The 16,238-nt window shown below is 41.0% G+C and overlaps 1 protein-coding gene across 8 annotated transcripts in view; it reads right to left on the bottom strand.

The window, feature by feature from the left end:
- The window catches only part of LOC308107265 (kinase suppressor of Ras 1-like), a 43,500-nt gene that overhangs the window by 20,589 nt on the left and 6,673 nt on the right, over positions 1-16,238 (bottom strand). For 2 of the 8 annotated variants that reach the window (XM_080459523.1, XM_080459526.1), the window contains exon 1: positions 13,081-13,427. The exons of 5 other annotated variants lie outside the window; for them this stretch is intronic. Coding sequence is in view for 1 of the 3 variants with exons in the window: in XM_080459522.1 (XP_080315648.1) it covers positions 4,504-4,506 (3 nt within the window). In the remaining 2 variants the exon portion in view is untranslated. Of the gene's footprint in view, positions 1-4,503; positions 4,592-13,080; positions 13,428-16,238 lie in introns of those variants that run through there. One more of the 8 variants, XM_080459522.1, reaches the window with a different exon arrangement.

Consider the following 16,238-nt stretch of genomic DNA (forward strand, 5'->3'; position numbering starts at 1 on the left):
ACATTGTTACTCACAAGAAAACAACAATACAAAGAAGTGTGTTGTGCATTACTATTTCAAAGGTTACAACCTTGTCAATAAAAGTGCAATACCATTTAAAAAATATTTCATACAAATCACAACTTCAAAACACAAAACCAAAGTTATTTGCCACTTCCAGGATATCGATGTTTAATCGACTTTATTATAACTGAACAATTTAGGTGAAAGTCTAGAAGCACAATCATACATGATACGATACTATTATGAATTTTAAGATGGGTATTTTTTCGTGGAAAAGATCTGAAAAGGTAAAGTAATCTTATATTGTGGTGTCTAATACTGTATCTGGCCTCCAGTGCCACGTTTTGTGAGGCAGGAGCAATAAACCGTGCATAAATGATAGATGGCTGTGAAGCAACTTAAAGTTACACATCTTTCGAGTCAGAGCAAAGCAGTTGAACTGCTCACCAATTACCACAACCAAGTACATCACAGACCGGGTCCAGGTGTTTCTTAACACCGACGGCCTTTGGTAATCCTTCATGAAAGCTCTATGGGAGACACCAACCAGGAAAGAATGCCACACCAAATACGCAGAAGGAAGTGGAGGTGGATCGCGCAGGAAAACCCCAGAACTGTGTGACAAGACAAGCGCTATCTTGGAACCCACAGGTCAAGGGAAAATGGAGCCGCCCCAAACTGAGCTGGAAACGATCAGTGGAACAGGAACTGTGTCAGACTGGCATAACAATCACCAGATTAGGGGTGGCGCATCTTTGGGGATGCTCCATTGATCACAGAGCGCCATAAACATCCACATATACAGAGTTTGGTATAGAGTCAATATGGAGATACCAATTACCCAACATAGCGAGCCAAGTTATTGGACAAACCCACTCGTGGAGGAAAACCTGAACTAAAAGGTCCCAAAACCCAAAACGTGAGGCAATAGAGGAAATCTTTACACCAGGGATGAGCCACTTTAATCAAAACAAAATACTGTAACTGCAGAGACATTATAACTGAAATGAGGTTCAAATGCGAAAAATATTTGGAAATGAGCTATAGAATGGGGGTCACATGTGGCTCCAGCTACCCTGAACTACACCATTGTGTGTCCCTAGATGAGGACAGAGAGACACTTATTTGATCATCAAAAACACAACATTGGATTAATTTCTAAATTGCAGCAGCCTATTGGCATTAAGCAGAGCTGGTGACTCTTTTCATAAAAATTCACATGTCATTCTCAAATTGTCACACGACTCTGCGTTCTAATTTAGATCCAAAACCAGAGCGAAGACTAAAGATTCGGCCCAATTTCAGTCATCGAGGACAAATAATATACATTTACTAATTTATGTTATGTACAGACTTTTAATGAGTGGATTATTAAAGATAAAATATGCATCACTTTAATTTGGAACTTTTTATAAATCCTTTATAAATGTAAAAAACTAAAACTCTAAATATCTGACTTTTTGCCGTTTTTGAGACAAAAAACGTTTAAAACCACATACCGAAGTGGATTGATAAAAGGAAAGGCAGTGTTCACCGAATTTACTACTGAGTTAAAATGGAGAAGAAGCTGAATGTCAGTGCAGTGTGGAGGGGACAAACTACCCAATTTGTTCTTCCTTCCAAGTCCTGGTGTAATGGAAGGACCGAGCACGGCCGATCTCAATGAAAAGGTTGTTGCTAGTAACAAAGGTTATGTTCTACTGAATTCAAACAAGCTATAAATGTTGGGAAAAAAAGTCCAGTGACAGTGGTTGGCCACCAGTCATCAGAGCGACGCAAAATAGTTTAGTCAATGCAGCCCGGTCAGCATTGTTCCCTTTTAACAAGTCCTTTTTAATGGCAATAGATTGAGTGCATGGTTACAGATTATTCTGAACTGATATCAGCGTCTGGTTAGACCCTTAACAAGCAAAATGTTAATTTAAAACATATTCCCGTCGCAGTCTTTGTGACAAGATTGTTATTCTTGTTGAGCTTGACATCTCTGTTAGTGTGGAGAGAAAACTAAACATGTCCATCGGCCATGGTTTTAAAGGCTGAAACGACAATAGTGAACTCGCAGACAAGACAACTGTTCGCTGTTGGCTGCATCGCATAGTTTTGTAAGACGATCTGTCCTGAGTGGCTTGTTTCTTTTATTTGTTGTTGAGAACTAGAAACCACTGAGAAAAGAAATGATAGAGTGTCAGGTTCAGTCCCACAAGCCCGTAGATCCCTCCACATTCTGCAGCTCAGATCTAAACTCTTTACAACCAGATGGAGTCATATAGTGTCCCCATAAAACCATCAGGCTGTGTATTAAAGCCACTGAGATTTTTGTAAGACAAATATGAAGTAAAAAGAGGTTATAATTCCGACTCATGTTGCACAGACCCCAAGTAGGGAACTATGGTAATAGATTTTATGATGGCTGGAAAAAAAAAAACATTATTGATGAAGCCTGAGAAGGGTCAATCAGTTTTCTTTAACAATTTGATTTATATGATTACAAAAGGATGGAAAATAAAGATTCCAACTGAGTCATTGCTAGGCTGGTCATGCGACTTATATCAAGAAAAAAAACCTACTGATATATATAGATATACTGGTACATGTCATCTGATTGCTGCGACTGTCCCACAGAAAAACCTCCATTACTGCTGTATTTGACAGCCCAAGCAAAATGTCATGGTACAAAAAAAGAAGCAGTAGAATTTACAGGAACAATTATAAGACAATGCAGCAGAAATTGTTCAGATTGTCTAAAGAGGAACTGGAAATAAGCAGAGAAATTGTTACCGTGATGCAGAAAACATACAAGGAACCACAGCGGCTGCGACGTCTATGGCGTTGTTGTTTTTTTAATCTGCATTATGAATTTTCTGACAGGTGCAACTTACATTGCAACTTTCATTTAGAAAGGTGTGTTACCCCACTCACTATTACAAGAACTACAGTTTCATTGACGTCATCCCAGGAGACTCTTCTAATCAACTCCGCTTCAACCAGCTAGATTGCGTCTACTTTCTGTACATCTTAATCTAGTTTAAGGGACTTGGAGCTGATCCCAGGAGACTGTGGGAGAAAGACAAGATACTCTAATTACTTGTTTTATTCTTATGGAAAGGTCCACAAGTATCATGTGCCAGTCAGGGTAAACACAGAGAGACATTCATACGTATAGGCAATTTAGAGTTACAAATCTACCTCAAGCATGTGTTCTATTGGCTTGAGAGGAAACCAAAACTACATGGAATACAAATCCAAGAAACTCCAAGCTAAGAATTAAATCAAGGACATGCTAACCACTATAATCAGTGCAAACAACAGACGGCTTCATATTGGCTCCTTTAGCAACAATGCAACTCGGATATGAAGATTTGCAAGACCTTGAAAATCACAATATTCCCACTGGGTGCAAACAACAACACATTAAAAAAGTCAAGGTAGGAAATTGTGTCATTCTATTTCTCTGCTCGGTAAGGGAGGATTAAGAGATTAATCAAAAGGTCATTGTCAGTCCATATGAAATATATTAGTAGTACAGGTTGACTTATCTCTCTCTATGGACGGGTGTGTCAGTACCATTGTCCCGAGTGTTATGTAAAGCCTCCAACTGAGCAGCATCGTCACGGCTTGGTCCGCTTACAAACAAATAGCCGATGGACGACAAGTTGTCTGGACCCATGTGTAAAACTGATGGAAATAAAACGCAGCCTTAAAAAGATTACAAATCGGTGCTAACTTGCAGAATGCAGCGACTCATCCTGAAGAGGGGCCTTAAGAACTGCCAAGTCAGCGCAAAAAAACAAACAAACATTGAGCTATTAACTTACTCAGCTGCTTTCTATTCACTTACAAAGAAAATTCCCAATTATTGAGAAATGTGGACGGTTTCTCGTTCATATTGCTTCCATTAAAAGAAGAGGAATAAAGGTTAGAGGAACAGACTTTACACCTTGCAGAGCTGACGCATACCGATACCTGGGCAGTGCCTGGGCATGCCTCAGCCGCCTGTGTTTACAGGTGACGAGAGCCTGAAAAGAAAGGCAGAAAAGAAGGAGAAACACTGACAGGACAGTGACTGACAGACACTGAACTGAAAGGGGGTGGGGGCTTTTTGTTGGTGCAATAAAAGGTAAATCAGAGGGAGAAGAGACCCCAAAGGATTCTCTTTAGTCACTATCTATGTCTTTCTCACGCACAAACCTGCACACGCACCGAGACAAACGTCTGAGCAAAGTGCAGCGGCTGACAGGATGAAAGGGCTCGACTCGGAACGACCACCAGGCACGTGGGTTTAAACTCTGCACTGAGCCTCCAACCTGACAGACAAACGCCAAATCAGTCCTGAACCTGACCACTGCACACGACACAAACAGCTGAACAAACACACACACACACACACACACACACACACACACACACACACACACACACACTGAAAGCGCGGCAATAAGGAAACGCCTTTCCAAAGGTTACACTCAGACACTCAGAGGACAGGATGGATCTGTACTTCACCATCACGCTGACGGTCCCTGCCGAACATTGGAGCCGACGCTGGTGTGATCCAGACACTGCCACAGAGAAGTCCGGGAGCCGAGCAGGCTGCTGGGAAACACTGACAGAGAGCCAACAAATCTTCCCAGTGCTGTTATCACACTCCCACTTTTTCCCCTCCTTCCTTCTTACGTTTCCCTCCCTCCCTCCCTCCCTCCCTCGTTCTCGGTCAGCTTCAGTCCTGTTCCTGACATACCAACACTGTGCATCACCAGCCGGTCACTCTCTCTGGGACTTTCTGAAGTCTTAAGTTATAAATACCGATAGAGACAGACGGTGAGTCATTACATTTTCACTTATTTTGTTTTTTTATGGGTTCAAGTCATAAACTGACTCCCTCCACAATAAAAGGTGTTGGGTTATTGAGTTGGGTTTGAGCTACAGGTTGAGTGGGCAGACCATTAAGTGTTGGGCTGACCCAATTTGCTGAGGAAAACAGCACAGAGCAGAATAATTTGGCTGGTCTGCATCTTTTCTTAGCTCATAAAACGGCCTTATGAATTTGGTACATTAACGCCAATACAAGTTAAACACTGTCACCGTCAAGTCAAGTCCAATTTTGTATTAGTCACATACGCATACTGATGAGGCGGTGAAATGCAGCGACTGTCTACAACACCATGTCAAATGGCAGAAAGAAATTATAAAATGCAAAATGAAGAAATAACAAAATAAGAGCACGGATAGGTAAAGATCCATCTTGAACTTTTCAAAAAAAATCGTGTTTTTACTGAAAACGCTCCGATTCTGTCATCAAATAAACTGACTGCACCTTGAACTAAATAACCAAAAGCTGCATGGATATCAAAAAAAGGAAGCCTCATTAAGTTTTCATGCGTTTTCGCTGACAAAGGTTGTGGATAGTACCGAAAGTATCGTACCCAACCTTTTCCCTGTCGTTGTTCGCATACAGTTTTGTAAACTCGGAGCTGTGTTGTTGTTCCTCTTTACGGGGCTTGTTACGTTACGCTAGGTACCTCTACGGAGGGACTACGGTAAAATCGTAACCGTTGGGTACGGTTCTTTCTGCACCATCAACAACCCGGGCCCGTCCAGGCACACGCTCAAATATTTTCGGTGCCGGTCCAGCGTTTACTGGTGCGTGACAACGCGTCGTTACGCAGCCGTTCACAACCTCGACACAATATATAATAATGATATTTATCTATAAGTGCATTTCTACGGTTCACAACCCCACCTACGCTTTAACCGTACTCTCTGCGGAGGAACAAGACCTGGGTCTGGGTACACTTTGGCGTACCGTGCCGTGTCATACTGCATCGTGGAAACAAGGCTTTATTGACAAGTACTGAATAGCATACTGCAGTATTGTGAATTATTTTGCAGTTTTTGTTGGAATTTTTTTTTTCAGTGCCCCGACTTCACAACACAGCTTCTTGAAATCGAGCACCTTTTCCCTATTGTCACTTCACTGACATTCTTACGTGTGCGATAAGCTTTTGAAACACTTGTGGCCGTCACCATGTTTACATTTCCTGAAGCTGCTGGTGTTTTATGTGCGTGTCTAATCAGTGCAGCACCCCACCCAGTCTCACAAGAAATCCTCCACTTCCTCTGCATGTCTCCACTACACTCCACTGCACTTCGCTGTTCCACCGTCCAAAGCCGTGACATGTCAGACCAAACTAAACACACAAACAGTTAATGTTAATGTTCAAACTGACATTGGTGCATTAATGTCAGACGTGTGCAGGGTGTATTGTTTTGTCCTTCGCCCCAATGGGGATTTTACCAGTGATTAATCAACGTCTATTTGAAACAAAAAGGAAATACGGGATCACCTTGGAAAACACTGACCACGACTTCTCAATAAACGCAGCTTCTATCCTAGATTTTGCACTGAGCTCGCTGAGATGACACTTGAGGTGCAGAACTGACCAGAATACGGCAGCGATGCTTCTGATGACCGCTCGCTGCCCAGCTGCAGTAGAATAACATTGAAGGTGAAAACAGTGAAAACAGGCGCGCTAAAATCTGCAGAAACACTGGAGTTCAGAAAGAAACTTCAGATTTTTTAAAGGTCTTCATATCAAGTTCATCTATGTTAACACCAGTGTTAACGCATTACTCTCATATGTTTTCAGTAACGAGTAATCTAACGCGTTACTATTTTCAAACCAGTAATCAGATTTAAGTTACTTCTAGTCTGCAAAGCCGCTTTATTATTCTACACAACCAGGTCGCTCCTCCGTTTTCCTCCAAACGGACTCAGGCATTGTGTCTGCACGCTCACTTGACCCGCCCCCTTCTCCGCTCTCAGCCAATCACGGACCAACTTGCTCTAATGTTCAGGTGACACAAAAAAAACAACAAACTAACAAACAAAATCGCGAAACCATATCACTGCAACAAGAACACAACTGCAGAGATGTTACACTATTTTTTGTAATTTTCCTGAGTAAGAACATATATTGGCAGGAAGCCCCGCCCCTTTTTTCAGAGTTTTTAGCAAAACTGGTTTCTTTTCTTATGTTGGGACGGTGGGGGGTGTTGTCGGCAGCTGGTTACAGTAACTAAAACGTTACTTGTATTCTAACTTAGTTACTTTTAAAAACAAGTAATCAGCAAAGTAACTACGTTACTTTTTAAAGGAGTAAATATTAATCAGATTACATTTTCAAGGTAACTGTGGCAACACTGGTTAACACTGTATAAATCTACTGGCACATTTTATTACACAGGTTGTTGGTTACACTGGGAATGAACACTTTGCCTTTCAGAAAGCTGCAACTGGTTCATGTCAACTAGATATCCACATATTCAACCGTCAACAATCGTAGCTCAGCTAAATGCAGTAGTGGTCAGATAAATAAGGCAAGATAATTTTATTTATATATACTATATAATAAAACAAAGCAATTAAGAAGTAGTTAGCAAAACTACCAACCCAATATCATGGTGTACTGTGGTAATAATGTGATTTTTGATAAATACTGAAACTTAAGTGATAGGTGTTCTTACAAACAAACAGTGCTCTTTCCCTTGCCCCAAATTTACACCTTTATCACAATACTTACTAACCTTTTCATAGCTGATCATACTTTTAATCCCCTTTGGGAAATTCCTTATTTTTATTCCCCGTATTGACCAATCCTATTTCTGGGACGAGGAGGTGCAATGACACTGTGGAGCGCCAGGAAGCTGATGGGAGTCAGGGGTCTTTATCGGGGATCCATAGTGGTGACACAGTAGATTATAGTCAATTTTCAATATATTGTGCACCTTTAATACAGAATTTATTGATTTGTAATTTGGGAAATGATTGCGGATCAATTTTGGCCCCATGTTTTCCATTAGAAGGGAACGTGGGTTGTTAATGGAAGGGTTAATCTTACAATGGGAGGTAGTTATCTACTGTCAGGTTTTCCTTTCCACTCAGTAAATATTTGATCAGACTTATAGAAAAGCTTGGAATATCTTTTTGCCTTTCACTGTTTTCACAGGCCCAAAGCAAACCTCTCGTGTTACGTAACTCTGGAAGACTTGTTTCTAACTCTACCTGAATGAGTTTGGAACGTGTCATAACGGCGCGGGACAATTTAGAACAGTAGCTTTAATCATAAGGAATTTTACTTTTAAAGGTTTATCTTTATATCAGTCACCATCTAAAATGCAGTGTGGCTATTCAAAATATGAATATCACTCTATGACTGAGATTCATTCTCCTTTAAACCCGGCTGCCATCAATGTGTTTATATAGGCTCTCGAGGAACCTGTACGGTCAGATGTGTCGATATAGACACTGTGAGGACCGGTAGAGCAGGATGCATCCGTCTTTAAGCTTCCAGCTCTATTTCAGACTTACAGTAATGAGTTTTACAGTGCCACAGTGTTTCATTGAAGTGAACGGTGTCGCGAAATGAAGAGAACAATTCATTGTAATCGAGTTTGAGGATTGAGAACGATCGAGATACCACAACTGGAAAACGGAATGGATGGTGAATGGTCTGAATGGTCACCTGATCACCTCGTGCCAGCCTGTAGTTCACACAACGACCATACAACACACATTTTCACACTGAACAAACCCCCTTTTGAACAATGGAAGCACTCGGCTGCTGCTTCACTGATCGACCGATCAATAAACTCCTTGTTTCACCTCTGTGATTAATGTCTCCACGGCTTCGCAATAAATGTCTCACATTCATTAAAAGAGAAGAAAATTGAGGCATCGTCTTGCTATTCATGAAAAGGAGGAGCCCCATTACATGCCATTACTGAGAGCAAAAGAACAGCCTCCAGCGGCGAGCTCAGCCAGCTCTCTTGATCTCTGCCTCTTCATGCTTTTCACCCAACAGTCCAAGTCATGTAAATATTGTGGAAACACGCCCGATCCCAGCTCTACCCCCGGGGGGCATTGCTCACCTCTTCCACAGAACTAAACGGCAGGAATGCACACGCAAAGCGCAGAGCCAGGGACAGGCAAGCAGGGAACTGTGAAAACCACGACGAAACAACTGCGCGTTAGAATTCCAAGTTTCTTACATTAAAAATTGTTCTTTAGTGTTTTGCATTGACTGTGGCACTCACTTAATTTGCAAAGTGTTATGCTTGCATAACTTTATTCAGATTCTTCAGTGAACGAGTGCAATGAACTGAGACTGTGCTGGTAACAGAAGGTGTCCATACAACATCTGCATTGATGATCAACATGGGAAATCCAGAAACGTACTCAGCTTACTACTTCCAGGTAGAATTATGGTCGCAGCCACATTCAATTCAAGTCAATTCTGGTCATTTGTTACCAACATCTCACAACACTTACAATACAAAGTATTGGATGTAGGAACGACTACATTATTTCCTCAGTGTTATGCACTGGTGACCATTGGGGGAAAACCACCATTTCAAATGGAGAAACCTTCAAACAGAACCAGACTCAGAGGCACACAATATCTGCATGGACCTTTTAACAATGAGTAACTCAGAATACACAGATTAGGCTTAAGTCAAGGGAATCAGATGAATACGTGGATGTGGTTCTCTCAAAGGACGAGGTGAGGAGGGGCTCTGATATCTCCATTTCTCCTGACACATACCAACTCCATGACAACATCTTTAAGTGAAGACAGCAAACTTTTAATGAATTAGAGTTTCTTCATTCCATTTTCTTTTTACATTTATCGATACGTTAACAAAGTTCAGAATCTCTGACGAGCACTGCACATGCACACTATGTTTTTAGGAAGTAGTTCTTCACATGTGCAAGTCAATCAACACTAATAACACAGGACTTCGGAGTGTTGGTGCTGCTCACTCTTTTAAACTTAACAGCAGTTCAACAATAAAGTGTAGATTTACTACACCATCATCTGCATACATGGACACACATATTTTTACATACATCAGATACTGGGTGGGCCTATACAATGAAAGAAAGTACAAAAACACAACACCAACTAGTAGCTTGACATGATAACGATGTTTTCAGCATTTCTACTCTTTCTGCGTGTACAGTATTTTCTGCTGTCGAAACACAAAACCTAAAATGAAAAACACAATGCCATTGTAAAATGGTTTGTAAAAAACTCCTGCTGAACTTTTGGCCTTGAATCTCTTGATCCTCCATCATGTGTGGTCAGTTTAAACCTCTATACAATATTCTACTCACGTTTCAACTCCTAGTTACGTCTTCCAATAAATAATTGGTCAAACTAGGAGTGGAACCCTGCAGTCACGTAGACCAGTGATTCCCTGACCCCCATGGGTGGCACCCCAAAGATTAGTGAGCAGTCGTGAAGCCCTCTTAAATTTAAAGGGTATCATATTTTTTTAATGTCTTACAAATCGCTGAGTCTGCATTTAATTCATTTATGTCTGAGAACTACTCAGTTTAAGCATTTCCATTAAAACTGTATCATTTATTTTGAAAATATAAAAGAATAATAATATTTAAAAGTAAAAAAGAAGAAGAAAAAACAGGGGGTACCAAAAGAGTTACACAGAATATGGCCTCAATGAAGCAGAGGACAAAATTAAAGCTTAATGGATCTTTTTGTAGAAACTCTATTTTTCTCTATCTTGAGTATGAGAGGACGTAAGAGTCTGATGGTAGTATTTGAGTAAAAGTCAAGTAGAACAGAGAAAACTGGAAATCACCTCAGCCTGATATGTTGCTTCATCTCATCAGCAGCACCAAAGACGAATGATGCATCGGCTCCGGGTGAACTGATAGCGACTGTGGTCGCTCTCATGCTCGCTGACAAACGGAGCTCATGCAAATGTGGTCAGCAGAAACTGGCAGCAGCCCATGTTACCTATTATAATCTCACTCTGCTCAGTGACCAGACATTCTTGTAGCGTGAGTCATAGCGTGAAGCCAACAGCAGCTCGCACGCTGACCAATGCAGGCGAGAGCCGACGACCCACTTCACCAGCGGATCCCGGGCAACACGGGCACAAACTCAACCATTACCACCAACTCTTCAAAACAGGACTCAAGAGCAGGACAATCCCAGACTGGCAGTGTGGGATCATAGTGGAAGCTGTGAACCTTCCTTCAGTCCATTTCCATCTTTTATACAGGACTCAAGAAGATCAGCAGCACATGTATCACACTTTTAGTACTAGTGTTTGGCATTAATTGCTTTTAAATACAAACTGCACAACACTGTATTTATTGTTAAGGTATTGTCAGTTTGGTGCTAATCTCTGGAACAAGAGATCTGTATCCTAATAAAAACCCAAAACGAAAGTACGAGTGTGAGACAAGGTAGGATTCAGTGAAAATGGAAAACCTTTGTTGCTTTCTGGGTGTCCGTACACACCACGACGGTGCTCGGAGCCACTGACAACGCAACCCTTTGAAAGCAGCTCCCAACATGGAACTTTTTGAAATTGGCCCGACTCTGCCTCCGTAGAAACAGGGAAAACACAACTTTTCTGAAATGCTGCTTTTGGGCATGCGCACCACAGCTAGTAAATAGTTATTCTGCTTCCGAAACAGACGTGCTTTTTCAAAACTTTGCCGTGTAAACGCAAAACCCTGCGAGTATGAGACGAGGTTTACTCTGAGACCGTGTATGGAACGTCAGAGGGCTTTAGGAATTTTATATTTACTAAACTTTTAGCATCAAAAACGGGAAACAAATCAAGGTACACACTGAACGGACAACATGGACACATTCAGAATCACTATGCCGTTCAACTGCAGGAGGCAGACCTTGTCAAGCAGCTGATTTGAACATATGGAAGCTGTGAGGAGAGTGAAACAGATTGCCACCTTCAACACTACATTAAAAAAAATGAACACCATCTCTACACTACTGCAATCATGCGTGTATATTTACACAGTACAACTCACAACACTCTGAGAATAGCATCACTCTGTAAAAGTGGCTGTGTTGATATATGAACTCTATGTAAATGACTGTGGTCGCCAGTTGTGTTAAAATAGTCTGAAGTGTTTTTAATTCCAACATAGATGAGGGGCAAAATATCACGAGCCTGCAACCTGCAGCTCTCGAGCCACAAGCTTTCGGAAAGGTTGACGTGGACTATCTATCTCCAACAACCAAAAACACTCAAATACAAAAAACATATTTAAAAATGTGATGGCAACAATCGCTTAAAGATCTTAAATGATAACAAACGGAGAGAACTATTACAAGAAACCGTTAAAAGGGAAAAACATCCATAAATCTCTAAGAGTCCAAACAGCTAGATAAACAATGCATACATTTATTTAAAAATAATGGTAAAAGGACTAAAGAGAGCTATGTGATGAAATGTCTGTAGTGTAGTTATGAAACTTAAACATAAATATAACATGACTTTGTTTTTGTATAAGAATAAATGTAAAACGTTATGAGCTGTGTTATCCTCATTTTAAAGGGTAAACATCAATTTTACGTAATGGAAACTCAGTGTTACTCAAAAAGGCTGCAGACATTTAATCTAAATCCAACCTGATTACTAAACGTGGAGGTTTATCACACTTCTAACAGTGGCAACAATAAGTTTTTGGAAAAAAGGTGAGTTTGTAAGAAATATCATAATGCAACAGGTATGTTTTTTTTTTTTTTTACATTTTAACTGTATTTTGCACCAGAACGTTTCATTAAAATTGGCTTTATGTTGAGATCATAATATTATTTTCCACAGGAATTGTTGAAAATATAGACATTTTTCATCACATACGCAAAAGAAAAGTAAAAAAACTAAACTTTAAAGTTCAAACATGAAGGTTACTATGGTACCATTCTACCTGTCTGGCCCAATCACCATGAAAATGTGGTTTTTTATGACCCCTGAACTAAAATGTGTTCTTCTTCATGCAGAACAAGACATAACTCAGAGGAGGATCAGCACATCACGCAAGAAGCTGCAAATGCAGGTCAACGGAAGCTGCCACTGTCACAACAGAAAAGGACACTGATCTAATCACTACACCCAAGCTAGAATTTAAGAGTGGATCCTCCGCGGTCAAGGTGATTCTCCACATTTAGGCGTCAACACTACTTTCAATGCAGACAGGAGGTGCAGTGTCTCGTAGGTGAAGTGGACTTGTTGTCCTACCTTAGCGTGCTACATGTGATCCTGAGAGGTCGGCCACCGATCCAGCTGCTCCCATGAGAGCCGAGTATCGGCCGGAGCGTCTCCGAGCGTCTCTGTGGGCCCACCTGTCGCTTCCTCCTCAGCACAGTGTCAGGAAGGGAGAGAAATCACTGAGTCACCCTGAAGCCCTGCTCTAACCCTTCCTCCACGCGGTTGTTTACAAGGTGCTTTCGAGCCTCTGTGTGTGTGTGAGTGTGTGTGTGTGAGTGTGTGTGTGTGTGAGTGTGGGTGATCATACAAAATGTGTACGTTCTTACATCTGTGTGTGAGTGTCTGTGTGCTGGTATGTAGCCGAGGCTGGTTTGGGTGTGTATAAATAGCTCACTGGGGAGGGACAGAGGCTTGCAGAGCAGCTGACTCAACACATTCTAGTTTGGGTGAGTGCTCATCACACACCGCCACACACACACACACACACACACACACACACACACACACACACACACACACACACACACACACACACACACACACACACACACACACACACACACACACACACACACACACACACACACACACACACACACACACAGTGAGAGCAGCGTGGCTGCAGCGCTTCAAAACGCCAACCTGTGCACACTTCCACCACGGCCGACGGATTCGTGCTCACTGGAGTGTCACTCTCGCACAAAACTTCTGCAGCTGACGGCGACAAAGATACAAACAAACTGCAGGGGAAAGTAATGCAACCACTTTTCCCCGCTGCAGACCAAAATGGAAAAAAATAAAGTAAAAGGAGAAAAGTTTGGATTCTCTTCACGTTCACTCCCGACATTTATACGTGCACCAAACTCCTGCTGGACATTACATGACTTTTACAATGATGATGTGAGCTGAGATAAATGCTATGGATGCACTTTGAAGCCAGGACACCAGGATGCAGGTTGCAGCACATGTAGACAGAGGGTGGACACATTTTTTTAACCCGCCAGTGTTCTACAATGGTGCCAATGGTCCAATGGTCCGGGACAACAGAGCAGCGCAATTCCTAGTGGAATAATGTCACGGCAGAAAGTTTCACTTTAAAAAGTTACCTGACTGAAAGACATCCCTGGATAAATCAGTCTTCAGGAGAAAAACAATGCGATTAATCACAATTAATTACAGATAATTGTGCAATTAATTAGTTAATCTTTTTTTTTTTTTTTTTTAATCGATTGACGGCACTAGTAAAAGGACATTAAAGTCTTTATAATGCAAACATCTGATGTTGATGGAGATGAAGTAGCTCTCGATCGCTTGTATTTTTGCCACCTTCCACCAAATGAAATTCCACAAAACCTGCCGAACCACATTAACTTCAACATGTTTTGCCACATTAGACAAAAACTTCAGCGGCATTAAAGTTCCATGAGAGAGGCTGATTGTTTGAAACATTCCAGGAAAAATATTTCACAACTTCCACAGTTAAATATTCAGAGTAAATTTAGAAAAATCTCAGTATGTGGGGAACGTGAGTATAAAAACCAGGGATTATCTTCGGGACCTAAGATGAGATGTAACTGAGTCAATGAATGAACTGCACGGAGTAGAAGCAGTGCAGCTCTGCACGAAGCATTCCAGTGAAAATATCCCGGGATCATTGTTGAGTTAGTGTGTTCTCCCTTTGCACTTTGTTTTCTTTTTTTTTCACGGTATCTGTAAAGTCAGCTTTAAATTCTATTCAAATAAACTACATGATTGATTCGCAAATTGTACTAAAGAGCTCCCTCTAGTGGTATGGGTATTTCTAGTGGAAGAAAGTCAAGCCTTTTTTCTTTTTTTTTTTAAATAATCTAATGCTATATTTTCTAATAATATGTCCAAACTTTTCTGGAACTGACATGTTTTACCCCAGCCGGGGTAGATTCACCCTGTTGCCTCCCTGAAGCCCTTTTCAAACCAGTCCGACTGGTCACTCAGTATTCAGACACTCAGAGAGTCACACTAACTAAACTAATCACACTCCAATAATCCCCTTTGGGGGAAACTCATGTTTCCAGAGCACTGATGTTGTCTTGCTCAGTGGTGACCCCGTCACCTGTGGGATTTGAACCTGCGAACTCGTCCTAAAAATAGCAACATGGACTCATTTATCTGTTTACTTACTAGTCAATTACGTAAAAAAAAAAAAAAAAAATCTTTGTTTATGTTGAAGTAATCTGTGTGGTTTAAAAGATAAAGACTGAAGGCAGTAAGCAGCTGATTGGTCCTCGAGGCTTTGTCTCATATTCTGGAAAGACTTTTTCACTTCTCTGTTGCTTGGCTCTGACCTCTGCATTAGTGCTGAGTCACTGGGCGGCTGTGTACAACACAAACAACCAGCAGCTGCCCCTGGGCCGACGGGGATTTTCCAAGAATTTGTGACATCTCAAGATGAAAACTCAGCTCCGGAGCGTTCCCACCCAGGATGACGGAGCCGGAGGAGACGGTTCTAAAGATCCAATTTAATTGACGATTCCTCCCATCAAACCATAGGTAAAATCTCTCAACAACCTCCTGCTTCATAAATGATTGCTGAAATGGACCCATATTTGAAGAATGACCGTGGCACATTAGGCCGGCACGATATATCAGAAAAGTTTCCACGATATCAAAATGCACACATGACAACAAACAAGATCGTTCGCTGAGCTTCACGGGACTGATCCGGACGCTTTTCAGTTAAATCCGAATCCAAATTAAATAAACCGAATAATATAAACAAAGAAAAAGTGCATGGCATTTTGTGTTATTTTAAACCATTTTTCAGGTCATTATATCCAAAGAAAATGTAAGTATTGAAATTGTCAAGCCTTAATTCAGTTACAAAGGAAAGAACTGTCAACAAATGAATTGAAGGAAGAAGAAAAAAATAATCCAAGTTCTGATTGTATATCTAATCATCATAAACTGTCTCATAGAGCTGTGACATCGTGAGCTGGGTGCGTAATCACAAGCAGCTTGAACCACAACTAACTGAATAAGCTAAGTAATTTGAATTTTAAAAAAGAAATACAGAAATAAAAACATCTCTGATCTAAATATCTGATTCTGTTAGTAATTGTTTGAGTCTGATTGAATGTTTTTGCCAACACAATAATAAGAATATGAAAAAAAATAGACTATTCTAGACTCTTAAAATGGGATTATACTGT

Source organism: Lipophrys pholis, assembly GCF_963383615.2.
Source record: "Lipophrys pholis genome assembly, chromosome: 3".
In the NCBI taxonomy this organism is placed as follows: domain Eukaryota; kingdom Metazoa; phylum Chordata; class Actinopteri; order Blenniiformes; family Blenniidae; genus Lipophrys; species Lipophrys pholis.